Source organism: Dromiciops gliroides, chromosome 3, assembly GCF_019393635.1.
Source record: "Dromiciops gliroides isolate mDroGli1 chromosome 3, mDroGli1.pri, whole genome shotgun sequence".
In the NCBI taxonomy this organism is placed as follows: domain Eukaryota; kingdom Metazoa; phylum Chordata; class Mammalia; order Microbiotheria; family Microbiotheriidae; genus Dromiciops; species Dromiciops gliroides.
Genome location: NC_057863.1, coordinates 649,375,863 through 649,402,808, shown reverse-complemented (window position 1 = coordinate 649,402,808; position 26,946 = coordinate 649,375,863). Strand labels below are relative to the sequence as shown.

The 26,946-nt window shown below is 47.3% G+C and overlaps 1 protein-coding gene across 3 annotated transcripts; it reads right to left on the bottom strand.

The window, feature by feature from the left end:
* Positions 1-738: 738 nt before the first annotated feature.
* On the bottom strand, positions 739-22,999 carry LOC122746850 (carcinoembryonic antigen-related cell adhesion molecule 5-like). 3 transcript variants are annotated; one of them, XM_043992890.1, is made up of 10 exons: positions 22,731-22,999; positions 21,274-21,633; positions 15,394-15,669; positions 14,756-15,013; positions 9,251-9,526; positions 8,894-9,166; positions 3,566-3,701; positions 2,871-2,920; positions 2,095-2,126; positions 739-1,043 (listed from the first exon to the last, which is right to left on the bottom strand). In XM_043992890.1, the coding sequence occupies exons 1-10, from the start codon at positions 22,792-22,794 to the stop codon at positions 933-935; spliced, it is 1,836 nt and encodes a 611-aa protein (XP_043848825.1). In that variant the 5' UTR covers positions 22,795-22,999; the 3' UTR covers positions 739-932. The 3 variants fall into 3 exon arrangements, with proteins under 3 accessions (XP_043848825.1, XP_043848826.1, XP_043848827.1); XM_043992891.1 differs by lacking the exon at positions 2,871-2,920; XM_043992892.1 differs by lacking the exons at positions 14,756-15,013; positions 15,394-15,669.
* Positions 23,000-26,946: the final 3,947 nt, after the last annotated feature.

The window sequence follows — 26,946 nt, the reverse complement described above, 5'->3', positions numbered from 1 at the left end:
CTACAGAGATGATAAGGACTTTGAAAGCCTCGATCGTTGGACTTTTGCCTTTTCCATTAGAGTGTTCCCATAGGGCCCTGGCTAACAGCTTTCTGATAGTCCTCAGGAGACTGGGCTGGGCATTAAGCCAGGGAACATTTCCTTCCCTGGGTTGAGTAGGTAGTTAAGTGCCTGCTGAAGATGGTTTCTGAGCTCCTGCCCCACCCTGGGCTGGGGAAGAAGGATGGGAGCGGGAGGGAAGGGCAGGGACAGCAACGTCCAGGTAGAAAATGAACCTGTGGCTGGGCTGATGGTGGCTCCCACTCTTTCACCGTCCTGACACAGGCACAGGGGCGTGAACTGCAAGAATCCTTAGGGATCATCAATCCAACATCTGCATTTTACAGAAGGGGAAACTGAGGTGGAAGGGAGGAAAGTCTCCCCAAGTCAGGAGAACAGTGTAATCTGCAGAGCCAAGCTTTATATCCAGTCCTCAGTCCAAATCTAGCAGCTGCTCTTTCTGTTGCTGACTTCTGCTGAGGGGGCGTCAGCCCCAGCTTACATTATCCAACTGGCCAAGCTATGGGCAAGACTGATGATTGTGCTTTGAGCAGAGAGAGGGAGGCCCAGGTGTGTGAGGGGAGAGTTCCAGGGAAGAGATGGCTCGGTAGCCGCCCTCTCCAAGGACCACGGTGCCAACTTCTGAGGAGGGAGGGAAGGGAAGCTTCTAAGAAGCACCCAATGTGTCCCTGAGGTCTGTTGACAATGAAGGGGAGAGGCTTTCCTGGGAAGCCTCCAGGAGGTGAAAGGGAGGGCATCTCTCCTCCTCCTTCCCTGAGGTTGGTGGGAATGTGGTAGAGCTGGGCTGCCCAAGGCTGGGGTCTCAGAGCTTGAGGAAGCTGAGGAAGAGCACAATAAATATGTCTGTAATGCAGAGAACAAGGAGGACCCGGTCATTTCTTTTTGATTTCTGAATAAACGGTTTCCGTGGGTGGTGGGGACTGAGCCTTGGCAGGTGGTTTCTGGGCATTGAAGTTCACAGTGGTGTAGGGCACTTCATCAGTCTGTAAGGCATAGAGTGGGATCAGTGGAGGGAGGAAGCTATTGTCCCTCAGGGCCCTTCTGACTCATGAAATCTGAGAACCACAGACTCTCAGGGCTGGAAAGGACTCCACCTGGTCTAACTAACTTGTCCCTGGAGCACAGGACCCCCCCCCCCAAGTCACTCCCTACCCAGTGGCCATCCAGCCTATACTTGAAGACCTTCAGTAACAGGGAGCTCACTACCTCCTGAGGGAGCCCACTCAACTTTTAAATAGCTCTTGGTTTTAAAGGGAGGTCCTTTTCCTTTTATGAAAGAATTTTTTTGGGTGATTCTGAAGTATACTATTTGTCTCAGTCCTATTTCCCCTCCAAATCCTCTTGTTTTGGACATGCTTTGGAGGGGGCAGGGTCTGTGCTATATTTTTGTATCCCTTGTACACAGTTTGAAGGACTGAGAGGCAATTAGGTGGCCAGTTGGACCTGGAGTCAGGAAGACCCGAATTCAAATCCTGCCTCAGACACTTAATAGCTGTGTGACCCTGACAAGTCATTCAACCTGTTTGCCTTGAACCACTGGAGAAGGAAATAGCAAACTGTCCTAGTATGTTGGCTCAGAAAACCCCACTGAGGGCAGTATTGGTGAGCTTTGGTCCTTGGGGTCACAAAGAGTCAGTTACAACTGATCAACTGGGCACTGTATGGAGTCAGTGGTTGACACAGTGGTTTTGGGATGGAGGTGAATGCTCTTGGGGGGGGGGCTACGCCAGCTAGAGAAGCAGTCCCTTAAAGAAAAAATGTGGGTGTGGAGTGACAAGAAGAGGGTCAGTGAGATGGGAGGGATGGATCTAAGTGGACTGAGGGTGAGTCCTAGCCCTGCTTCTGCTCAGCCTCAGTTTCCTTACTAGCCAAATGAGGATGATGTTCATGCTATCAGGCCAAATGAGAGGACATTGCTTTGGAGACTTTAATGTGCTTTGTTTATGTAAACTCTTATGATTATTATCAATCCAACTTCTTTGTACCCAGTTTGTACCTATAGATTCATCCCCTGGTGGGAAAGATAAAGCTTACCCCTTTAGGTGAGCTATCAGAGAAGGTCCGACCTGGGGGAGCAGAGGGACAGCAGTTAGAAATCAGCAGCAGGTCTGTCCTGGGCAGTGAGCAGAGGGAGCCCACCTCACCCTCTGCCTCATTTCGTGTCCTGGCCCAGGATTCTCACCTTCTTCCCAGGGAAAGAGAAAGTGGGAGGAGAAGGCTGTGGAAAGGACCCCGGGGATTGCAGACTGACCACCAACCTCAGGAGGACATGCTTCCTCAGTGTTTATAGTCCCAGGCCATCAGCCTCAGCAGCAAAGGATTGGCATGGAGAGCTGCCTGGTTAGTCCATTTCACATTTCCCCCTCTCCATAAAAGCCTCAATGTGATTCTGATTCCCCTTTAGACAGATTCCTCAGTAGCAATTCCCAGTGAAGAGGAGGGGCAGGAGGATCCCAGAGCACCCACAGGAAAGCCCACCAAAGGAAGAGACCCACATCCCATGCACGGCACCCTGAACAAGGGGGAGGAACAAGCCTGAGGACAAGGCTCCTGGAAACAGGCGCTAGAGGCCTGACTTGGCCAGCTCAGGATGAATGGCTCTGCTAGCCTGTGGCTCAGAGGAGTGTCAGGGCTGGGAGGGGACTCTCCCAGGTGACCTTTGCAAGTTCGATCAGGAGTGACCTGGCCCTGGGAAGACAAAGGCCGCCAAAGATGGGAAGACAGGACTGGAGGCTGGAGGAGTCTTTCAGGGCGAGGGGCCCCCAGGAGAACCCGCTGGAAAGTAAATAGGCTGGTCAGTCTTTACTTACTGTGATTGGGTGCTGAGGATTTGTGCTCTGTAAGATGATGTTCACTGGCCCTGAATAAATATCAGACATGATGTGACTGAAATCTCAATCAGAGCAACTGAGCCCCCTGAGCCAGAAGGGACACTTGGAGCTTAAAGACTTGTCTTTGGATCCCTTTAGATGTCATGAGCCCTCCCCAGGTCTCCAGGTTCTTTTCCCTCTGTCAGTCCTTATCCCTGAAGTACAACCTCCTCATTGTTAGTTTCTTCACCCCTAGGTGCTATGATTCTCCTTCTCAGCTTGTCCATGCAGTCTGGATCTACCTCAGTGAACTCTTCTCCCACTTGGTTTCTCACTAGGTTGTGAGTAGTGACTTATCTCCTTTCTCCCTGCAGCCCCTTCCATTTTCTACCTCTCTGCCTTCTTGGACCTCAGTCCCTTTGTCTGAGGGTCTGAGAAAAATGGTTAGGTCTAGTCCCCACCCCAATGGGGAAGTGAACACCTGTTTCCAAGAGGCAATCAAGTGTGAGGGATGGGGGAGGATAAAAGCCCAGAGCAGGAGGCCACCCAAGGGAATTAGTGCTGAAAATGAGGATTGTGAGAAAGGGAGGTAGATCAGGTTCAGAAGTGGGTACAGGGTGCAGAAGAGCATGATTTCTCCCCCATTCAGGGAGACAGAGTAGGAAGGAGGATAACCATAGGAAGCATCAGGCTACCCTCCAGTCTTTCTGAAGAACAGGAAATAGATGAGGGCCCCAATGAGAGCCACTCCAGCTAGGACTCCAATCACAATGCCAGCGATGGCCCCTCCAGAGAGTGAGGAGCCATTCCCTCCTCCTGTGGATTTTTCTGCTGTGGACAGAGAAGAGGAAAAGAACCTTGAGTGTTTTTGAAGAGTCACCAACATGCGTCCCTAGCACTTGGGCATAGTGTCTGGAACTCTGTAAATACTTAATAAATGCTTGTTGATCGATGAAGACTTGGCCTTTGTTCCTAGGAGTCTGGTTATCTCCTTGGCAAGGTCACATTTCAGGGTGTCTGGCAAACAATTGGAGACCCTTGAATTTTGGGCTGGCAGATCCAACTCTTCATACCCAATCTCTGAACTCATGATTTCCTTCACACATGGTGCCTACTGCTTTTCTCTATCTCTGCTGATGGCATCACTCACCTCCCAGTTACCCAGGTTCAGATTGGGAATTATCTTTGACCCTGTCTCTGTTTCAGACCTCACATCTGATCAATTGCTGTGATATTCTCCCTAAGGTTATGGTAGCTTGTGTTGGTTCTATTTGGACAATATCTCTCACATCTCTCTGCTCCTCTCAGCTTCTACTCTATACCCCCTCATCTCTTCCAGATTATGCCAATAGTTTTATGACCAGTGTTCCTGTTTCTGGTCTCTCACCTCTCTAATTCATCCTTTATAAAACTGTCCCCATGTAATTGTCCTTAAATACCATCCTGATGATGTCACTTTTCTCTTCAAAAACCTTTAAAAGAGTATCTCTCACATTTATCCTTGAAAGGCAGGGCACTGGAACAGAAGGAGCTTTGGGTTTAGAATTTGGAGAACCAGATTAGACTCTTGGCACTATCACTTGCTAGTTGTGGGATCTTGGGCAAGTTCTTTCTCTTCTCTGGACATCAATTTCCCAATCAATAAAATAATGCAATGTGGACTAGACAGTCTATCTGTAATACTCATCCTAGCCTTAAATCTTATGAGCTTACCTTTCTCTCCTCCCTATTACCCTGGCCAAATTCAAGGCCTTATCATGTTCCAACTGAATTTTTTCAAGAGACTCCTTACTTGTCTTCCTGCCTCCATAGTCTTTCTTCTAATCTATGTCCTTCATCTTTGTATTTCAGGTGCTCCATGTATTGTCATTGATGACAATGACTACCATCTGCTACATGACAGATTAAGGTTTGCTAATGGAAATGGGATCACTTTGGACAAAAGGATAAATGACAAAACAGTCCTTGATCAGCCAGTTCATTAGAATTAAGTTTATAATCTAGTTGATAATTTTCAATCTTTTCTTCCAAGGTTATTTATTAAATATAATTTCATTGCATTGTGATCAGTATAAGATGTATTTAATCTTTCTTTAAAAAAATTTTTTTGTGAGGTTTTTATGCCTTAATGCATGGTCAGTTTTTGTAAAAGTGCTACACACAGCTGAGAAATATGTATATTCTTTTCTATTCCTATTCAATAATCACCAGAGATCAATCACATTAGCTTTTCCTTTAAGGATTTAGATGTTATGTGACTATGTAAATTCATTGTTATATTGGTACAAGAATTCATTGTCTATGGTACCTTTTAGCATAAATCAGTTTCCCTGCTTGTTTTTTTTTTTAAACCAAGTCCATTTTTGCTGTTAGCTTGTTGCAGATCATGTTACTACTGTGCTTTTTTGAGTTCAGCTGACGCATAATGATTCTAGATCCCTAATTTTAACTGTAAATATTTATATTTAAAATGTGTTCCTTATAAGTTACATATTGTTTAGTTTTTGCTTTCTAATCCACTCTGCTAATATCTTCTACCTTATGAGTAAATTAATCTAATTTACATTCACAATTATAATAATTAATTGTGTATTTTCCTCCATCTTGTTCTCTTATGCTTTTTTCCTCTTGTTTCTCACTCTTTCCTCTATCAAGAGGAGGGGAATTCTTGGAAGCCTTCTATTTTATTAAAGGTCCATTCACTGCCCCATTCTCCTCCCTGTCCCCTTTGCAGGATTATACTTAGTTTTGTTAAGTATGTTTTTCTTGGTTGTAAACTTATAATTTTGCCTTTTGTAATATCATATTCCAATATCCTCATTCTGTGTGGGGATAGCTGCTAAATTTTGTGTGATCCTTGCTGTGACTCTTTGGTAACTGAACATTTTCTTTTTAGAAAATTACACTATTTTTTTCTTTAACCTCGAAGCTCTGGATTTTTGCTATGATGTTCCTAGGAGTTTTCATTTAGGATTTATTTCAGGAGGAGAGTTTTTTTCTATTTTTACTTTGTCTTCTGTTTCTAGTAGTTATGGGAAGTTTTCTTTCATGATTTCTTTCTTTTTCTTTCTTTTTTTTTTTTTGGTGGGGTAATGAGGGTTAAGTGACTTGCCCAAGGTCATGCAGCTAGTGTCATGTGTCTGAGGCCAGATTTGAACTCAGGTCCTCTTCAACCCAGGGCTAGTGCTTTATCTACTGCACCACCTAACTGCCTCCCCCCCCTTTCATGATTTAGACATTTTATGTCTAAACCCTGTTTTTGGTTGGTTCTTTTAGATTTCTCCTTAATCTATTTTCCAGGTAACTTTTTTTTTGTTTTAAGATAACTTTATAATTTCTTCTTCTTTTTTTTTTTTAGTATTTGGATTTAAAAATATTTCTTGTCTCATGGGCTCATTAATTTCTGTTTGGTTGATTCAAATTTTTGGGGAGTCTGTTAACTTGAGTAACCTTTGAACCTTTTGTACTAATCTGTCAATTCTCCTTTTAAGTCTCTTCTCCATAGCTAGGAAGGTGGAGTGGATCAAGTACTGGACCTGGAGTTGAGAAGGTCTGAATTCAGACACTTACCAGCTGTGTGATCCTGGAAAAGCTATTTAACCTCTGTTTGCCTCAATTTCCTCATTTGTAAGACAGGGATAACAATAGTACTGGTCTCCCAGCATTCTTGTGAGGGTTAAATAAAGTAATACTTATAAAGTGCTTTGTAAACATTAAAGTTCTATATGCTGTAAATGCTAATGATTGATAAAATAATTTTAAGCTATTAAAATGGATTATTTTATTTCTTCTAGGAATTCTAGTTGACCTTGTGCCCAAGCTATATTTTTTATCTGAGAGTTTGCTTGTAGATATTTTGGGGTAACTTTCCCTCTTAGGTTTTTATTTTGGGCATTCCTGTTTCAATACATTTTTTTAAAATGATTTTTTGTTTATTTGCTATTCTAGCCTTTCTTCTTGAATCAGTACTTTGTTATTAGGGCCAGGCTCTACACACATTTGGAAGAAATATCAGCCTTATTTGGTCTTGGTTTGTATTTTCTGGTATCTTGGTACTGCTTTTCCTGGGTATTCAGTTTTGTGTTCTCTAAGGATATGAGTGATCATGATGGTGATCTGCTAACTTTCAGTGTGTCAAAAGCAATATTACCTGGAGTGAATTCTAATTAGTGCCCTCCTTGTCTGAGTTTGACAGACTCTTGCCTTAGAGTTGGGTCTTAGCAACATCACTGCAGACTTGTCCCTAGTTGGGTTCCTATAGACTATTGCTGGACCCAGCCCCTGTCAGCCAGCTAAAAGGCTTTATTGGTATATGATTATAGGCTTCCCCTTGGTCTGAGCAATCTGCCCTGGTTACTCAACTATGGACCCGAGACCCAGATATAGTATGAAACTGCAACTCCTTGTCCACTATACAGCCTCAGGCCCACTCTTGCTGCTCTTTGCCCATGGCCAGGCTCATCTCTGCTGAATCCCTGACCACTTCTTCCTCAAGTACAAAGCTTAGGGCCCTCCTTTAGTCTCCAGTCTTCTAGTCACCTTCTTGGTTAGTCCATGTGTCCAGACTTTGGTCTTTGTGTCTGCCTGACCTGGGCAGGTCAAGGGTTTTCCCCTTGATCTTTTGCTCTTTCCAGACCTTTGTTGGAGTGGTTGTGATGGAGAGCTGGGCCAGAGAGTTTCTTTCTCTTCTTCCTTCTGCTACCTTACCTGGTCTCTCAATGACAAAATCTTTTACAAAAGCTTTTGTATAAGACTCCTGCCCACTCTCAGCTCTATTTTCTTTATTCTCATTATCTTAGCTTGAAGCTGAGGCCAATTTTGCCTGGAATTGAACGGCTGAAAAGGAACTTTAGATTCCCCAGATTTTTACACATTTGGGTTATTTGGACCAAGTCACAAACGAAGTAGAGATGTGACAATGGCCACATTAAACGTAACTCTTGTCAGGTCCAATCTTACTGGTCTGCCCGGCATTGATGAATGGTGCACCAAGCAGATGTGTGTGTGATCATTTCTTCTCTGCTAGTGAGGGTTCAGGGCTTCTCTTTTATCTACTGAGTAATCTTTGGTGTTCTTAGCCTGGCACTCAAGACCCTTATGAACCTTGAGGCAGCCCTCTTTAATGCTTCTCCTGGCCATGCCTTGTCTGCTCAGGCTGCATTGGTCTACATTGCACAGTCAGACACACATTATACATTCCCACCTCTGAACCTTGGCTCAGGCTATTTCTCCATAGAAATAGATTATTCTCCCCTTTGATCTGTTCAACTCCCTGCCATCCTCTAAAACAAAATGTGAGTGATAGCTCTTTTAAGAAATCTGACCTGTGGCAGCTAGGTGGCGCAGTGGATGATAGAGCACAGGCCCTGGAGTCAGGAGGACCTGAGTTCAAATCTGGCCTCAGACACTTAATACTTACTAGCTGTGTGACCCTGGGCAAGTCACTTAACCCCAATTGCCTCGCTAAAAAATAAAAAGAAACCTGACCTGATTTTTGTCCACCCCCAAACAGGAATGGTCTCCCCTGTCTTCCCCCCACCCCCATGTTTCCTACAACACTTTATTTTGTAGCCATAGTCTAAACATGCATGCCATATAATACTGAGTATCAATGACCTGTGTCATTGTCATGACTCTGATACTTCTACTAGAGTATAGGGTCCCTGAAAATAGGAATGGAGTCTTAGATAAACCTTGTGTTTCCCTCAGTGCCTGGCACAAGGCTCTGCACAGGGTCTGCATCTAATTGAATGATGAATGAACTTGTACTGTACAGGAAGTTTCTAAGATTAGACAGGGAAGTTGGGCTCCATTTTTACCAAGGAGAAAATAGCATTTAATGGACATCAAGTGACATTCACTATAAGTCTGACTACATTCCCTAGAATTCAGTTCTTTTCATGTCCTCTCCCAGTTCACCATAAAAACAACTCTCCTTAATGAGCCTGAGCACTTCCTCCCGGCTTCCCATCCTTGGACAACTCAAGAAATATCTTCTCTGAGGGAAGGAAGAGACCACTTACCAACCACCTTGACTGTGATGTCCCTAGATATTGATAAGTTGGTCACGTTGTTCTTTGCCAAACAGGTATAGTTTCCTGAGTCTTCCCAAGATACACTTTTGATGACATAGGTGTTACTTGAGAAGTTAGAGTTCACGGTGCCATTTACCTGCCATTCATAGAGGGCAGGTGGGTAAGACCCAACTTGACACATTAAGTTCAGTGGATCTTTGAATTTGACCTCAATCTCCCCATTTTCAGGGTTTGGTACAAACATGATGTGCTCTGGTCCATCTGTGTAAAGAAGAAAGAGAGAGATGATATGTGAGTCATTGTTGGGGAAAGGATTGGAGAGGGATGAGAGTCAGAGTCACTCACAGCTCACAGTCAGGGTGAGGGGGTCACTTCTGTTGGCACCAATTAGATTCCAGACTTCACACTGATAGGACCCAGCATCCTCCCTCTTCACACTCTTGATGGTGAGGGTCTGGTTATCCTCAGATGTATTCATCCTCTCACTGAGTGACAAGGGCTGGTTATTGAAGAACCACAGAATGTTCATCCCTTCATTTTCTGGGCTACATGTGATGGCCAAAGTGCCATTCTCTAAGATGTTGGTACTGTTGGCACTGATGTTAGGTTTGGCTGGTGTTTCTGTAGAGAGAAAAAGAAGAGAGAAATGTGTGTGACTGGTCTGTGACTTCACCAGGTCATGCATTCATGTCAAAAAACCCACCAGAAGCCCAAGCCTAAACACTTCCATTATAGAATATGACAATGGCCCTGGCACCACTGGGAGAGAAATGTCCCCTGGTTTAATTGGAGTGTGTGTCCTGGACTATCCCCTCCTCAAGACAGGTCCTGGGACATGCCCAACTTAGTGAGTAAGGCTGGGATGGGAGTAGGGAACAAGCATTGATGAAATGCCTACTACATGCCTGGCACATGGTAGATACTATCTGAATGCTATTAGTGTCCTTATTATTGTGATTACTGTTATTGTCAAGCCCTGTGTTAAATATTATATTTTCTAATGTCATCCTCTCAACAACCTTGAGAGGTAGGGGCTATTATTCTTTCCATTTTATAGTTAAGGAAACTGAGGTAGACAGAAGTTAAGTGACTCATCCAGGGTTATACAGCTAATAAGTGTCTGAGGCCAAATCTGAACTCTAGTCTTTCTGAATCCAGGCCCAGTGTCCTCTCTATCCACTTAGGTTTCTTCCTGCCTCCCCCTAGCCATCTCATTCTAATCTGGGGGTGCTTAACCTGGGATCTGTAAACTTCTTTTTAAAAAATTATGTTGACTAAGTTTCAGTAGAATTATTTCCTCTGAATTCCTATGTATTTTATTTTATGTATATAACATCCTTCTGAGCTGGGGTCCCCAGGCTCCACCAGCCTGACTTCCTCAGGGCTCTCTGGCACCAAATGGGGAAGCACCTCAGCTCCTATCATTCTCTGTTCCCCAGTTATCCCCTTAATTTACATAGCTCCTCCCTAACTGTGTTTCCAGGAAATGGTTAGTGCACATCTTATGATTCTGGGCCTTGTTTTAGCTCCATACACTAATACTTCCCTCCTCTGGGCCTCAGTTTCCCCATCTGTAAAATGAGGCAGCTGGGATAGCTGCCTTCTAGGCTCCTTTCATCTCCAAGTACATGATATCCCCCAGGATCCTCACACCCCACTTTACAAAGGAGAAAATGGAGGCCAGAAGAGGCTGATGTGATTGCTCAGACAGAGAGTGACTTCTCTCCTAGCACTCAAACTCCCTCCCTCTTTGCCTCATGGTCCTTGTGGCCTTTCTCAGACCAGGTACCTGAAGGCTCAGAGCTGGCAGAGATCAGAGGATGCTGGATCTCCATCTAGAGGGGCCTCTCCATCACCTAATGCATCCTCTTATTTTCCTGATGAGAAAAATGGTGGCTCCCATGGCTGAGTGACTCCTATAAGGTGCATTGGATAATGAATTATAGACCTGGGGGTGGAATAAAGGCTCCCTTCAGCACCCCCTCCACAAGTTCTCTCTCTGCAGGATGTTGCATCACCATAAATATGGGAGTGATTGGCAGAGGGAGAGCACTGACTCAGAGCTGCTTCCCTTTGGGTACCCCCTTCCTCAGGTACCTTCAGGGGGTACCCTGGAGGCCCCTGTGGAGCTTCCCTGGCAAACCCAGCCTTCTTCCAAAATCAGAGCCCCTTCCAAGAGTGGGCTCCCTTCCACAAACCTTCCCTGGGAGAGGGGCATAGACAGGGCATCTAATGGGGAGACCTAGGGTATCAACAGTGCCCTGCTTGGGGTGGGAGGAGCGTGTGCTCCCACAGGGTATCTGCAGATTATAGCCTCATGCACTGTCCCTGATCTAATGAGATGGCATTTGGAAAGACCTTAGTGTGGTGTAGGCACTCAATAAATGCTTCTTCCCTTCCTCCTCCTCATAGTTCAGCTTTTGTTTTTCTTTGACCAGCTAGGGACTCAAAGAGGTCAGCAGATACACTCTGCCCCAGCAGAGATTCTGCAGCATCCCCTAAGGGCTCAGTAGCCTTGACTGTGATGAGACCCACAGAAGATCAACAGTCTGCCCCTGTGTCAGCAGCAGAGAACCAGAGATGGGAGGGGGCATCTGTCCCAGGATCGCAGCATGCCTGATCAATGGTCATCCACTTTCTAATTATCCATGACCTTATCAGTTATCAGGTTTCTTTCCCCCTGCTGAACAGCTCTCCTGGTGAGATCTCCCTTATGCTGTGTGATCTTGGCTTCCCTGGGACTCCCTCACTTTGCTCCTAGGGCCATACAGAGCAATGTTGACCTGCTTTCACTTAAGGGTCCTTCAGGGTCCTGAGGACTGTTTTCTATGTCCTCTGTCCTCTGACCAATCTCTCCAGCCATGACTCTGAGTCACCACATTGCTTCTAATAGCTGTGATTTTTAGGAGGTCTTCCCTCCACCCCATAGTTCTCTGTCCCTCTACCTTTAGCCAATGGACATTATGATCCTCTGAGCCTGAAAAATCCATGTCCCTGTGGCCAAACTTGGGTGATGAGCTTCTGCTCATTTGGCAAAGGCCATTCCCTTGATGATGGACACACTGGCCTTCTGGGGTTCTCACCTGCCATAGCATTGATATGAGAAGCAAGGTTGCCTTCCTGGCTCAATGAGACATTGAAGGTCAGCTTCATGAACAAAGTCTTGTCCATGTCCATCTTAACATGAGGTGCTCAAAATTGAATACATTTGTTCCAGGGGTGGCCTGTCCCTCCCAGAGCCCAGAAGGACCCCTGCTTCCCTGTCCCAGACAGCATGCTTCCCTTACTAAAACCCAGGATAAAAGTAGGTTTTAGTGCAACCAATCCCTGAATCCTTTCCACACCAGCTGTTGTCAGGCCTCATATCCCACCTTTTGTATCCAATGACTCCCACAGCATCTCAAGATTTGGAAGAAGAGAGGGCTATTTACCTCAATGCCATCTAATCTTTGGAGACCCTTACTGAAGAAAAGGCTTCTATCTGCTAAGACAAACCATGCCACTTTTGGACTACTCTAATCAATAGGATGTTTGCCTAATCATTAGGATATAGCCTAAGTCTACATCTCTGCACCCTTGATTCACTGCTCTTCGTTCTTTCCTCTGGCATCACATACAAGAAGACAGATCCCTTTTCTCCTCAATAGCTGCAAAGAGACATGGAGACAGGACCATGGGATTGTGAAGTTGATGAGACTTTGGTGACCATCAAGTCTAACTCACACCTGAAAAAGAATCTCTAGTCTATTCTACCTGACAGATCCTCATTCAGCCTCCAAAGTGGAGGAAAAAGGGAGGGGAAGGGAAGGAGCATCTATTAAGTGCCTACTGTGTGCTAGGTTTTGTGCTGAGCACTTTACAGATATGATCTCATTTGAACCTACCAACCCATTCTACATTTGGACAGCTCTAGCTATTAGGGAGTTTCCCACTGAAACACAGAATATACAGTTGTATGGTACCTTAGAGGCCATTATTTCCCATCTCCATTTTCCTCCATGTTCCCGGTTCTGCCCTCTGAGGTCACACAGAACACGTTTAATTCCCCTTCCCCAGAAGAGTCCAGCAAATTTCTAAGATGTCTCCCCAAGCCTTCTCTTCCCCAGGCTAACCTTCTAAGTTCTCTCAGCTGACCCACAGATCATAGGGACACCAGACCCTTCACCGATCTGGTTGCCTTCCTCTGTACACTCTCCAGTGTCTCAATGTCTTTTGTAAACTCTGTCATCTAGAACCAGATTCAATACTCCAAGTGCCATTGGACAGTCCACAAGGACTGTTATCTCCTTATTTTTGCCAGTGGACATGATTTAACTGCATTAGGTTTTTTGGCTGCCTTCTCACCCCATTAACTCAAGTATTAAACTTGCAGTCCACTCAGATCCTCCATGTCTTTTTCAGATGAATTTCTATCTCATCACTTAGCTGGTCCTGAGGTTGGGAGGACCTGAGTTCAAATATCACCTCAGACACTTACTAGCTGTATGACCCTGGGCAAGTCGCTTAACCCCAATTGCCTCAAAACAGCTGAGGCCATCTCCAATCATCCTGATATATATCTTGCCACTGGACCCAGATGGCTCTGAAGGAAGAAGTGAGGTTGATGACCTTGCAGAGCCCTCCCTCAGTTAAATCCAATTCACTGCAAGTCATGACATCACCTCAATGTCATGGTCCTCTTCAAGAATGAAAGACAAACAAGAAGAAGAAGAAAGAATCTAGGTTTCTGGGATGATCCCATCTTTCATTGGAGCCTAGTCTCTCTTTAGGCAATCTAACATTGTATTCAAAAGTCAGGAATCCTGCCTGCCCCCAATCTCCACTTCTCGAAGCCAACCATCCCTACTTGTTTTTAACTGTTTTTCCTATGGCTTGGTGGCTAGTAATTTCCCCATCTGGACCCATGCTCATTTAGGCTTTGGACTTTTTGAACCCAAGGGCAGGAATTGACACTGATCCCCAATATGTTTTATCTGATCACATTTCATTCACCAAGCCAGCTTGCTGAGGTCCTTCTGGATCCTAAATGTTGCCTACATATCGTCACTTTCCTCTCAGGTTCAAAAGTATGCTTTCCATCTGTCTTTATAATGATAAGAATAATAGGTACCATTCCATTTATATAGCTTCTTACATTTATTATCTTATTTGACCCAAGTCATTGATAAGAACATCTACCAGGATAAGGTCAAGAACAGAAACCTCAGAAGATTCTTCTGAACCAATGCTGAATTAATGAGGAGAAACATGAGAATAATTTATACAGTAACAGCAATGCTATAAAAGCCAAGTATTTTGAAAGACTTAGGACTCTAATTGATGCAGTGACCAACCAGCCCCATTACACCATCATAACTTACATTCCAAACAAGACTAAAAACCCCTACATGGGCCCATAGCACCAAGTGAGATGGACTGAAGGAAAACCACAGAGTCTGGGGCAGTCATTGAAGCTGTGGATCTAGAAGTTGAGGAAGAAAGAGGGGTGTGTGTGTGTGTCTGGGTGAGAAGAGAAGAATGATAATGATAATGAGAACAACTGCAACAACTCACATGTATCTAAAATGTAAAAAGAACTTTCTTCACATAGAATCCTGTGATATGGGCAACAAAGGATTATCCAATTTTTCAGATGGAGAAACTGAGGCTCAGAAAGGAGAGGGACACCTGGGGTACACAGGGAGTCAGGATTCTAGCCCAAGTTTCATGATTCTGAGCTCAGAGCTCCTTCTACCACAACACATCATGCCATGGGACCCAGGAGGGCAGAATGTCACTTATATTTGCTTCTTTCATGCCAGGAAAGGGGAGAGCCCAACACAAACCTGAGGCCCTGCTGCAACTACTCACCAGAGATTGTGATACTGATGTCTGTGGTGCTAGACAAGCCAGTGACTGAGTTAGATGCATTACAGGTATAGGTTCCAGTGTAATTCAGAGAAACATTGGGAATAGAGACATTCTGAGTTGTAGACACCATCTGTGTTCCATTGATAAGCCAAGTATACTGGGCAGGTGGGTTAGACACAGCAGAGCAGGACAACTCAAGAGTTGCCCCTACAGGGTAATGAGGGTCTGTGGGGAGAATCATGGGGGGATCCGGGCCATCTGGAGCAAAGAGAATGAGTCCATATTGAGATAACGACAGAGAGAAGAATTTCCCATTCTGTAACCCATCATTAGGGACCCTTCTGTCTCCCTGACCCTCCTCTGGGATGGGAAATTGACAGCTTGTTCTCCACTTTACAGGTTTGGACCTGAGGTCCCTGAAGGTCTTAATCCCTTCCCTAGCTCAGCACCATGGCTGGCCCTGCTCCATCTTAGATAGGAAAGCCTGACATGGCCAGTCTGGGCCCCCTAAAATCAAGGGAGATGAGAACATCAGAGACTTGATCTTCAGCATCCTGGCAAGTGACTGAATTAGGCTGACCTCTGGGGACACACCACCAGGCTATAAATATGCCCCATGTAGAAAGAGAATTACTCACAGGTAATATTCAGTGTGAATGGGTCACTTCTATTGACACTAACTGGGTTCTGGATTTCACACACATAGGGTCCTTGGTCTTCCCTTGTGACATTGATTATAGTGAGTGTCTTGTTATCTGGGGACAGCACCATCCTGTCACCAGCTGGGGGGTTTTGGTTTATGAACCACAGGTATGTGATATTTTGACTCTCAGCCTGGCATGTCAAGGAGACATTGTCCTTGTTCTCCACTGGGGCCATGTTGGTGCTGATGATGGTAGGTTTCGGTGGTGGCCCTGTGCAAAAAATAGAAAATGACTGTTTGCTCCTTTTTCTTACCTTCCAACCAAGTGCCTGGTTTGGAAGTAGCCTCCCTAAGACCTTGGCCAGGTCAGAGGCCCTGGGAGATGAGGTCAAGAACCTGAGATTTCATTGGCATGGACAGCCTTTCTCTGATGCAGGTCACAGCTTCTCCAGTTCTTAGGAGAAAGTTCATCTTGAGTTGTTGTGGCTGACAACCCCATTCATCTAGATCCCAAGCCCCTGGTGCTGAATCTTCCCAGGCTGAGGCAGTGGGTCCAGGGATGACAGACTCCCCCATCCATCGCTCAGGCTTCACTGGAGGCCTTTCTAGCTTGGCAGGACATGGTAGAGTTTGCTCCCTTGGTCTGGACTTCAGGAAGCCAGGGTCATCTCAACAGCTTGATGGGCATATTGGTGAAGGCCTGAGAGCAATGGTTAGGGACAGGCCATGGGGTCTGGTGCTCAGAGAGAGAAACATTACATTAGATCCAATGGAAAAAAAAAAACAAAAGAAGAGATTGGAAATAGATCATTTAGCAGCAGAATGCAGGTCAGGAGACCTGGTTGAAATTCAAGGACTTCTAAACCATAATAGCATCTCCAGTGCCTAGGACTGTGTCTTGTCCATTGAAGGCAGTTCACACACATTTACAGAATATTATTGAATTCCCTGCTCTGGGCTCTTCTATAAAATGACAGTGTTGAAGGTGATCTTCTTCAAGGTCCTTCTCCCCCCAGCCTCCCCCTCCCACCCCACCTCCCCACCTCAGATATGTTGTTACACAAAGAAGCTGAGTGAAGTGGGGCTGACTTTCCCTGAGCTTTTATGGCTCAAGGAGGGCCAAGAAACTGGACCTTCCCTATGTTCTCTGTAGTTGGAAGGTCAGTCTTGCTACTGAGAAAGGTGTGTGTCCCAGAATAATCCTGGGGCAAATTCAGCAGGCTCAAAGGACTCCTTCCTTGGGTTGTCTTTCCCCACCTGTCTAAGGATTAATTTCCAAAGAAGACTAAGTTAGAAATATTTGAATTTTCTTGACCTTCTTTCTCCCCCATTTTGATCGAGTTCTGACTCCTTCCCTTGGTCCATGATAAGACATTTAGGGTAAAGGAGATTGTGCCTTATCTCTTACACAGATACCGAGAGAGTCTTGTATCCAGTAAGGTCAAGTAAACTGACAAGGCTGAGGTCACCTAGGCATCCAAGAGGGGTGCAGAGGACATGCTGGGCAGTGAGCATCCTCCTGGGAAAAGAGGCCATGGTAGGACTTTTTATGGAAGGTGCCTTGGTAGCCCCAAAGTGGTTTATGCCTGGCATGGCAGAGTGATTAGGTCAACTACCGAATTAGCTATGTAACTTACTATGAAGTCATTTAACCCACCTGTGCCTTAGGCTCCTCACCTTTAAAATGGGTCTAATAGTGCCCACCTCACAGTTATTGGGAGGATCAAATGGGATCATCTACATGAAGCTCTTTGTAAAACATAGGTGTGGCATAGATGTGAGCTGTTATGGTTTTATAAGGAGGTAGGTCCCAGTATATGCACTTTGGCTGGAGAGAGAGAGGGGTATAACAAGGCTTTGAGGGCATGGTCTCTCCTGGTACCCTGAGCAGGTAAGACAGGAGCTGTGGAAGAAGGATCAGGGAGAGAGGGGAGCAGGACACAGGCTGCCTTTACACACTATGGGGTATAGTAGAAAGAGCTTTTGATTTGGACTTAGAGGGCCCTGGGTTCAAATCCTGGCTCTGCCAATTCCTACCTGTGAGTTTCCTCCCCTCCCTTGGTCTCAGCATCTTTATCTATAAAATGCAAGGGTTGGACTAAAGCATATCTGAGGTCCTTTTCCAAGGCTAAATGGAGGCTTCCATCATTTCTGAATGGCTGGGTTTTTCTACCTTTCTTTGTGCCCCTCCAATGCACCCATCACACCCCTGTGAAAACAGTGGGAATTGTGGGTAGATCCGGTCATTTCACTCCTCTCCTCAAGGAACTTCAAGGGCTCACTATTACTTTCCACCTAAGGGTCAAAGTCCTTTAAGTGCTGTTCAGGGCCCTGAACCTCCTTCAGCCATCCTTTCTCTGTAGCTTTATCTCCTCCCACTCCTTTCCACCTGGGTTATATCCTCTGGCACGTGCCCCATGCCCTGACACCTCTAAGCCCTGGATCACAGTTCATAGGGTTATAGGGTAACAGATTCAGAGCTGGCAGGGACCTCAGAGATGCTCCAGACTGCCACCTCTTCACCTCCTTTCTTCATGGGGCCCTGGACAGTCGGTCTGAGGAAGCCTATAGACCCTTCTCAGAATCACGGTTTTCAATTTACAGAATGAAATAGAAAAAGGAATATAAAGAAAACCCAAAGTTAGTGAGAATAAAGATATAATGTTCCCCATCCATGTTTCTGGACCCCCTGAAATCTAAGGCCCCCTGATCTAGGTCAATGCCCTCATTGTTAGAGGAGGAAACTGAGGCCCAGTGTTGTGACTTGTCTGTGACCAAACAGACAGCAAACATTGGAGCTGGATTTGAACCCAGGCCCCCTGACTCCCTGACACTCTTTCCCTCTTAGGAAGCTGCTCCAGGCTCAGACCTTCAGTGACCAGCCCATTGCTACAGAAGGAGGCAGTGTCAGAGAAGGGTCTGGATCTCAGGTCTCCCTGTGCCTGAATCCATTGTCCTTTCACTGCACAACACTGCCTTTTGTCTTGCATGTGATGGAATGAGAGAAATTTGTATTTAAAAAAAAGAAATCCCAGAGACATTCAAGGAAGAAAGTGCAGAATCCCCTGTGACTCAGGGCTGCTTCCAGCTCTAGGTGCTCTCGTTGGGCAAAGTTCCAGCTCTGAGCAGCCCAAGGGAAGCTTCATGTCAGAGAAGGGGAGGAACAGCAGGAGATGGTCTGAGACTTCTAGGGAGCTCCCTCATCATGGACACTCCCTGGCCTGTGGACCCAGAGCAGTGGGTGTGGCCAACAAGGTGCCCAGGCTATAGGAAGGGATGGCAGAGAAGAAGGAGTAAGAGAGAGCAAGGAGCAAAGTCTTCATGGGTCAGAACCTGCTCAGAGCCATCAGAAGAACAAGGGACAGAATCCCAGCAGTCCAGAGACCTCGTGCTACCTGAGAGAGAACACAGCCGCCCCGAAAGAAATCCCAGAATCCTATGCCCCAACATGAGTCCTGATCTGCATCAAGTTGGAGTAGAGACAAGTCCCTTCCAGGTATCCTCTCTGGCTCTCCCCTGATGGCTCAGGCCAGCACAGCCTCCTCCTGGCTGGATCTTATACCACTCCTCTTTAGCCTCTCAGTGTCCCAGAATCCTTGACTTCTATCACAACATTGTTCAGATCAAATCACACCTGAGAGAGAATTTACTGGTGTCTAGGGATTCTTTCTTCCTTCTTGACCTGCATCATCACCCTCCATCCATTCACACTGGAGGATCCCTGCAGAAACCCTCTTCCTGCCAGGCTCAGCTCACTTTCCACCTCCCCCAAGAAGCCTTTCCTCATGTCCCCTGGCCCAGCTGATAGCCCCCTCCTCAAAGGATCTTAGAACTCGTTGTGCTAAGTCCAGCACTGGGCCACCGGCTGCCCGTTTCAGTTATTGGCTGGGTTTGAGTCAGAGGAGCTAATGGAGCATCCAAGGAGTAGCAATGCTTCCTATCTCTATCACACTTGAAGGGTCTTTCCTCAGGACAGCAGGAGAAGTGGGGAATACTGGGATTACTATCCCATTTTACAGATGAGGGAATGGAGTGCCATAGAGCTGAGGTGACTCACCTAAGGTCACCCAGTAAAAGCTGGAGCTGGGATAGGAGTCCACAGCTCCTGATCCCAAATCTAGAGCTCTCCTCTTCACTTGGCCCCTCCCCCAGCAGAAGCTGGAAGCCCTGGAAAAAGTATGTCTCTCCTTCTGTGTGGTGAAGGGTCCAATCCTTTGTTCCTCCAGGCCTGAGAAGACTCTGCAGGGGAACTGAGGCAGCTCTGGCCTCACAGCAGTTCCTTGTCTCAGCTCCTATCACTGGGTCCTCTGGGGCCTCTTTATTCCTAGGCTCTTCAGCGGGTCTAGTGGGCTGAGCTTCCTTCCCAGGTCCTAATGGCTACAGTGTCCTGTGCTGAGGTGGGGAACCATGTCCCCCAGCCTGGGATGTCCTCCTCCTGCCCTCCCCCTCATAGAGCCTCTCTCTCCTTCAAGATGCCCCTTAAACAGGACCTCCCCCAGGAAACCTTTCCTGATTTCATCATCTGCAGGTGCCCTCCCTCCCTAATGACCTTGTATTTGACTAGAGGGCCTGCCTGGAAGCCATCAAGACCTGGGTGCTAGTTCTGCCTCAGTTGCTGGGCAAGCTACTCCCCCACTTGCTGCTGAGGAGAACTTTCCAAGACCAGGATTTGTAGACAAGGTGGCAGCCTGTACTGGCGGAAGGGTTGGTTCCCCCAGGGATGCCCTCTTCCCAGGAAATCACCAGTCTTGAACTGACCCCTATTCTCATATTTATTCTCCACAAATGTTTACATTTCCTCAATAGATTTTATGCTCCTTGAGGTTAGTGACTCTTTTATTTTGCCTTTTATGTAAAGTCCACAGCCCAGTTCTTTTGCATATAGTAGGTGACTGATAAATGCTTGTGAATAACAGATAGATAATTTTAGTTCTTCCTCCTCCAATATACTCTACCCAGGAGCTGAGGGACATAAAGACCACTGGGGAAGGACCAGCAGGGTCCTCCCTACGTGCTGCCTCCTGCCTCTCATCCAGTAGCCACTGAATGCATCCTTCCACAGACAGAATGCCCCCCCACCCCCACCAAGGAAGAAAACCCTATGTGTACTGGACTGTCACCCTTCCCCCACAGACCACACAACCTCAGAGCCAGAAATCTCCTAGAAATCTCTGGGATTCTGGGCTTCAGAGGTCATCTTGTCCATGCCAGGCCTGATGAGAGATTGCCACTCCAACATCCCTGGCCAATGGTCATCTAGTCTGTGCTTGAAGATTACCAGACCTGGGGAGGTCACTATCTCCTGAGGTGACCCTCAGTGGTAGGAGGCATCTAGATATGAAGGGGATGGACTGGTGGGCATGGAGGTCAAGAAGACCTGAATTAGAATCCTGCCCCAGCTACTGACTGTGTGACTTTGTCCCTGTCACTAAATCTCAGTCTCATTTCCTTCATTTACAAAAAAATAGCATGTACATCACAGGGATCTTGTGAGAATCCAATGAAATACGACACATAGAACACTTTGTCCTCCTTCAGGACCCCTTTGCTCCCCACATGGTGTTAGTCTTCTCCTTCAGCTGAGACCTCAGAGGGAGCTGGGCCCCCTGTCCCAGTCTGTCCTTCAGGAGAGCCTGAGCCCCTCCGACTTGGCCTGAGGAACTGGGGACCTCTGAGCTCTCCTGTGCTCTCTGGGACCCATGACCAGGCTGCTCTGGGTTTGGGAGTTCTCACCTCCTTGGTCTACTTTATGTGGGGGTGAGTCCTGTTCTGGACTCTCCTGGTCCCTGGGTAAGGAGCTTAGGGGCAAGCTCTTAGCCCAGTCAGAGGGAGAACATAAGGGTGAGGCATGGCCCAAGGGAAGGGCAGCACTTACCATACACTGTGAATTGTCCTCTTGCTGTGGCAGCTATCAGGCCTCCAGAATTAACAATTTGTGCATAATAGACATCTGAGTCATTAAGAGTGAGGTCAGGGATGAGCAGGGAGCCATTGGAGAAGATCTTCTCCCGGATGTCTGCTGGTGTCTGCACTCCAGAAGAGACACTGTAGGCAGCGATGAGGTTGGAATTGTCTACTGACTTTCTGTACCAACTATAGCTGAGAACCTCCCCTGAGAAGCCCTGGATGTCCAAGATGATGCTGCCGCCCACTGTCCCATAGGAAAGACTTGGCACAACAGTGACAGCAGCACCTTGAGCAGACATTGGCTGGATCCAGCAGCTGAGGATGGAGGCTGAGAGGGGAGGAAGGAGGCAGAGGTCAGCAGGGTCCCCCTGACCTCCTGACAGGCCCAGGTCACTGAGCTGTCCCCAAGCTAAGGGTGGGGGCTGCTAAGCCTGCCCCAGGGTCTGCTGGGGGCTCAGTGGGGGATGTTTGAAGGGGATTCATGTCCTTGTGCATCAATCTGTCTGTCTCAGTCTCTGCAGAGGATCTGAGGGTTTGTCTGTGACACATTTTAGGCTCCCTCTGTAAACTTGATTCAGAGAGAGCCTGCCAGTGTGGAAAGTAAGATATTGAAGGGAGAAATGAATCAATAAAGTATTATGACTGAGGATAGAAATCAGATCTTAGGGGGCAGCTAGGTGGCGCAGTGGATAAAGCACAGACTCTGAATTCAGGAGAACCTGAGTTCAAATTTGGCCTCAGACACTTGACACTTACTAGCTGTGTGACCCTGGGCAAGTCACTTAATCCCTATTGCCCTGCCCCCTGCCCCCCCCCCCAAAAAAAATAGAAATCAGATCTTAGACCTAGACAGGACCTTAGAGATCCCTGAATCAAACACCATCAATTTATAGATGAGGAAGTTGAAGCCCACATAAGGTAATAGATTTGACCAGTATTAAATTGGAAATAGAAGAGGCAGCATTTGAACCCAAATCCAGGAAGGGCCTTTCCCACTAAACCCTGAGTACATTTTAAGGCTGACAGAGTTTGGTTCCTAAACAGCCCTGGATGGAAGGTGGTGTTCCAGGTAAACACAAGCTAAGAGGGGTAAGCGACCTGTCCAAGGTCACATAGCTAGGAACCATCAGAATGGGATCCACACCCAAGTCTCCTCTGACTGTAAAGACCCCCTTTGCCTCTTCAGAGGTTGCTCAGCTCCAGGGCTGGACATTGCCCTGAGTCTCAGGGATGGGGACTGATAGCCCTGTTCTGCTACTTCCCCTCTTCCCTTTGCTCAGGAAAGTCAGTCCTGGCCAGGTCAGCAGAGACTGTGTCTAGGACAGACCCCCTGGGATGAGTTTCCTTCCTTCTGGTCCTTGTCTCGATTCACTTGTCTATATCCAGGTCAATGTCCCCTGGGCTCCAGCAGAGCTGGTGTCTCACCTGTGATCAGGAGCTCCTTCCAGGGGCTGCCCCCACTGTGGGGAGCTTCTGAGGTTCTCTCCATCAGTCTGTGCTGCCCACTGAGTGTGACCACCTCTGTCCTTCCCAGGATTCTCTGCTTACCCCTCCTGAGCTGTGTCTTCCCTGTCCAGAGCCCAAGGGCAGCCCCTGTAGGTGTCCCTGCTGGGCTCCAGACTAAGGCTGTCCCTGCCTGAAGCCCAGAGCTGTGTCTGCTCTGTCTCCTCCTTTCCCAGAGCACTGAGGGTTCTGGCTTCAGGGCTGGAGCTCTTCTATCTGCCAGGATCACGTGGCCCCATGGGGGAGGTTCTTGGACTCTGACTTTCTCCTCCCTCCCCTTTCCTCCTCTTTCTTCCCCTCCCAGCTGCTGCTGTGGTTTCCTGCCTCTCCCAGGGAGCCCCTCCCCTGCAGAGATCCCTCCCACTGTCCCTGGACAAGGGGTTCTGTACTCAAGGGGAACATGGGTCACTCAGTATTACCCACTGTTCACTTGTACTGACACCTGATCCCCCGCCTCATGTCTCTCCTGGAGTAGAGATTGGTTAGACCCCCAGAATGAGCCCAGAGAGTGGTGGGCAGAGGCCATGAAGGTACTTGGAGCCCTATTTGGGGCTTCTAGGACCTGTACAGCTGAGCCTCCCTTCCCTATCAGGCTAGCCACAGGCTGTGGCTTCTGGGAAGCCAACAGGTCTGCAGAGTGGGAGTAGGGGATGATGTAGGCTGAATCTGCTTTCCTATATTCTGAGCAGATAGGGGGCACCCCATACACCCCCTCTCCAATTCCCAGCAATGCCCCTCTTCAATGGTTCAGTTGGGAGCTTTGGGTCTGGAGCCAAAGAGGGGAGCTCCAACCTAGCTTCAGTCACTTAGCAGCTTTATGACTTTAGTAAAATTACTTAAATTCTCTCTGCACCTCTCTCCCAGGCTAGCTGTGAGGATCAAAGGAGACAATATTGGTAAAGTATGCAACCCAGTAAAGGAGGACAACCTGACACCTTTGGGAGGAGGGAGTGGTGAGGACACAGGAATTGGAGCCAGATAGCCAGGGATGGGGCTGATCCAGAAGTGTGGAGAGTGAGGGAGTTGTGGGAATTCAAAGGGCCTTTGGGTAGGTTAATCAGTCAATAAACCCTGTGACAACACCTACTAAGTGCCAGTCACTTTGTACAGAGTTGTGACCTTTCTCTGTATCCCCAGTGCTTAGCAAAGAAGAGAAACTGAGGACAAATTGGAGGACATCTCAGAGGGAAGGCACTATCATTAAGGGGGCTCAGAAAGACTTATCCCAGAAGATGGGATTTTGACTGAGACTTGAAGGAAGCCTGGGGTGAAGAGGAGAAGGGATGGGCCGGCTCAGTGTACTCCCTCAGATGTTAAGCCCAGATACCATCTGAGCTCTATATTGGGGCAAGGGCAGCAGAATTGCTCCCTCTCCCCTTCTGAAGCTTGTGGCCCAGTAGGGGAAGAAACACTCATGGCAAGGCCCATTTCTCTAAAGTCATTAAAGACAAGTTCCAGTCAAATAGCCCTGTGAGCCTGGGTGGTCAGCTAATATTTCCTCATGTTGGACAGGAGGGAAGAGACACTCAGAGTGGTCAAGTGACTAGCCCCTGGTCACACAGTCTACAAATGGAAACCAGGCACCTGAGTTTCAGTATCCTGAGCCATGGGCTAGATATCAGTGAGGTTTAGAGGACAGGAAGAGGAATTTTGGGTCAAGGGGTCAGATGCAAAGACATCCTCTCCCCTCAAAGGGAAGATGAAATTGCAGGATCATTGGATCTAGTGACTTTAGGGATAATCTGGTTCAACAACCTCATTTGACAGTGGAAGAAAGAGATTCAAGAAGGGCAGTGACCTACCTGCCTAGGGTCTCATGGGGAGTAAAAAGAAAAGGTGGGAAGGAAATGCAGGTCTTCTGACCCCAAATCCAGCATTCTGCCTTCTTCTGCCTCAGGCACAGCCCAGGGGACTCTTGCAATGTGTTATTCTGGGGGAGAACATAGTTCCCTGCTCCATCTCTATAGAAGGCTTCTGAGGGCTGTCCTGGTTGGACAGGGCTTTTGGATCTAGGGACTATGGAGCCTCGAGTTGTAAGGTGATTGAGGGTAACTTTGTGGGGAGCCCCTCTCTTTTCTCTTCCATCAGTTTTGTGAGGCTGAGTCTGGATCCCTGCTCTTTCCAGGAAGCTGGGGTCCAATTTCCAAGGGTCCATTGCTCTAGGGAGGCTCAGGTGTCCTTAGATGCAGTGTGGGTCAGCTGGCCCTGGAGGCTTCTCAGAGAGGTCTGGTGTTGGACTGAGGGAAATTCTTCCTCCTCCCTGGGGTGGGGGTGGGGGTGGGGGAATGGAGGACTTGTTAATAACATAATAGGACAGAGCCCTTTATGTACTGATATTGCCACCTGGAGGATGCAAGGAGAACTACAGAATACAGGAAGAGACATTCTTGGGGCCAGGGATCTCCCAGCATTTGTGTCTGATAAAACCTGGGCAGATATTGTCTTCATTCCTCACCCACCAAGGCAGAATGTTCATTTGAGACGTGCTTGATGTTCTTGGCTCTGCTCCAGACCCTGTCCAGGAACCCTGTTCAGTGCTTACCATCAGGCTATTCTAGAGCAGAACTGAGCCCCAAGGGCATCCAACTCAACAAAAGTGAGCTATTCTTGGCCTGTGAAAAGCAACAGGATCCACAGACAACAATTCTTCATCCAGCTAGGTTAAGATTTGCTCTTGACTATTGGACAGGACTATGTCTTTTCCTGGTCTTGGCTGTCAGTGCTGAGAGACCTCCTGGGAGAGATTCTGAGAACCCACCTTCCCTTGGACCCCTAAACATCCCCAAATTCAGAGACTGGAGACAGAAGCTATTGGATTTATTTCATCTTGTTGTGCTGGCATGGGCTATCTCAAGAGGGAGTGGATTCCCAGTCACCCCTGGAGTCTGCAAGGCAGCATGGACACCCTACTTGATCACCCTCACTTGAGGTATTTCAATGCTGAGTCTCTGAGATTCTTTGGAATTCCCCTCATTGCCTGGAGGAAGTGAGGCCCATCCTCATTAATGACCTTTCTCAGCCACCTGTGCCAGCCACAGCCAAGCTCTCTGGCTAGGGGAGCTGGGGGTTAAGGTGAAGGGTCTTGGAAGCAAAGTCCTATGTTCCTTGAGCTGCTCTTTGGGGTGGCATCTCCTCCTAAATCCTGAGAGCCCGGAGCCCTGAGGAGCTGCCCTCCTGGGAAAGGCTTCCCAGTCCTATTAGGTCAGGACAGCAGAGATGCTGATAGGCAGCAGTTCAGGTGTAAAGTGGGATCCTGAGCACAATGCTTGGGACAGAGCAAGTGCTTCATAAATGCTTGTTGTTGATTGAACTACGAGCTAAGCATCAGTTAGTATTTTGTGATGAGGCAGCCCCCAAATTAATCTGATCTTGCTTCCATATTTCATGGATTAATAACTTCCTTACTGTGGACAATCCCTCCACTGATGCAGATTTCCAGCCCTCTCTCTACCCCTTATCTGACTGTCCTTGAGTATTGCTGGGCCCTTAATATCCCTCAGTCTCTGATTATCCTGGTGCTCAGCATGTCTGATTTGGCTGGGCTGCTTCTCACACATGACATACACAGTCTGTCCCTATGGATGTGATCTGAGCCCTTTCTGTCTCTTGGCCCATCTTGGGTTCAGCTTTGCTGGCATAACCATCTAGGACCATGAGTCACCTCTTCATGGGCTCCTGGAGGACCTCAGGCTGCTGGTGGAGATGTTCATGGCCGAGTGGGAGGGAGGTCATGTATTGTCCCCATTTTGTCCATACCCCAGGGGAGTCCTGTGTCCAGCCACAGGCTTTATATCTTAAAGAGTGAGGCATCATCTGGAGGAGGTAACCAGAATGAGAAGGGACATGAAATCCAGAGTTATGAGAGTGAATCTTTGAAATAACCGGAGAAACTAAGACTTTGGGGGAGGCATGGCCACCATCTGCAAATAGATGCAGGATTGCCCTGGGGAAGAGGAAATCAGACTGATTCTGTTTGGCACCAGGAGGGAAAACTGGGGACAAAGTTATAGGAAATTCCAGTGATTTCAGCTAAGCACGAACTTCTCCACAATCAGCTGTCCAGTAGGGATTGTTTGGTACATCAAGTGGTGAGTTTTCTATCCCTGGACGTATTTAAGTAGAGCCTGGATAAATATTG

Bases quoted from the DNA above. Each gene is read 5' to 3' on its own strand.
- LOC122746850 (XM_043992890.1), bottom strand. From the start codon at position 22,794: ATGGAGAGAACCTCAGAAGCTCCCCACAGTGGGGGCAGCCCCTGGAAG. The intron at 9,527-14,755 runs GTGAGTAGTTGC...TTCTCTCTACAG, and splicing joins CATCAGTATCACAATCTCTG to AAACACCAGCCAAACCTAAC. The intron at 2,921-3,565 runs GTAGCCTGATGC...ATATTTATTCAG, and splicing joins TTCTTCAGAAAGACTGGAGG to GGCCAGTGAACATCATCTTA.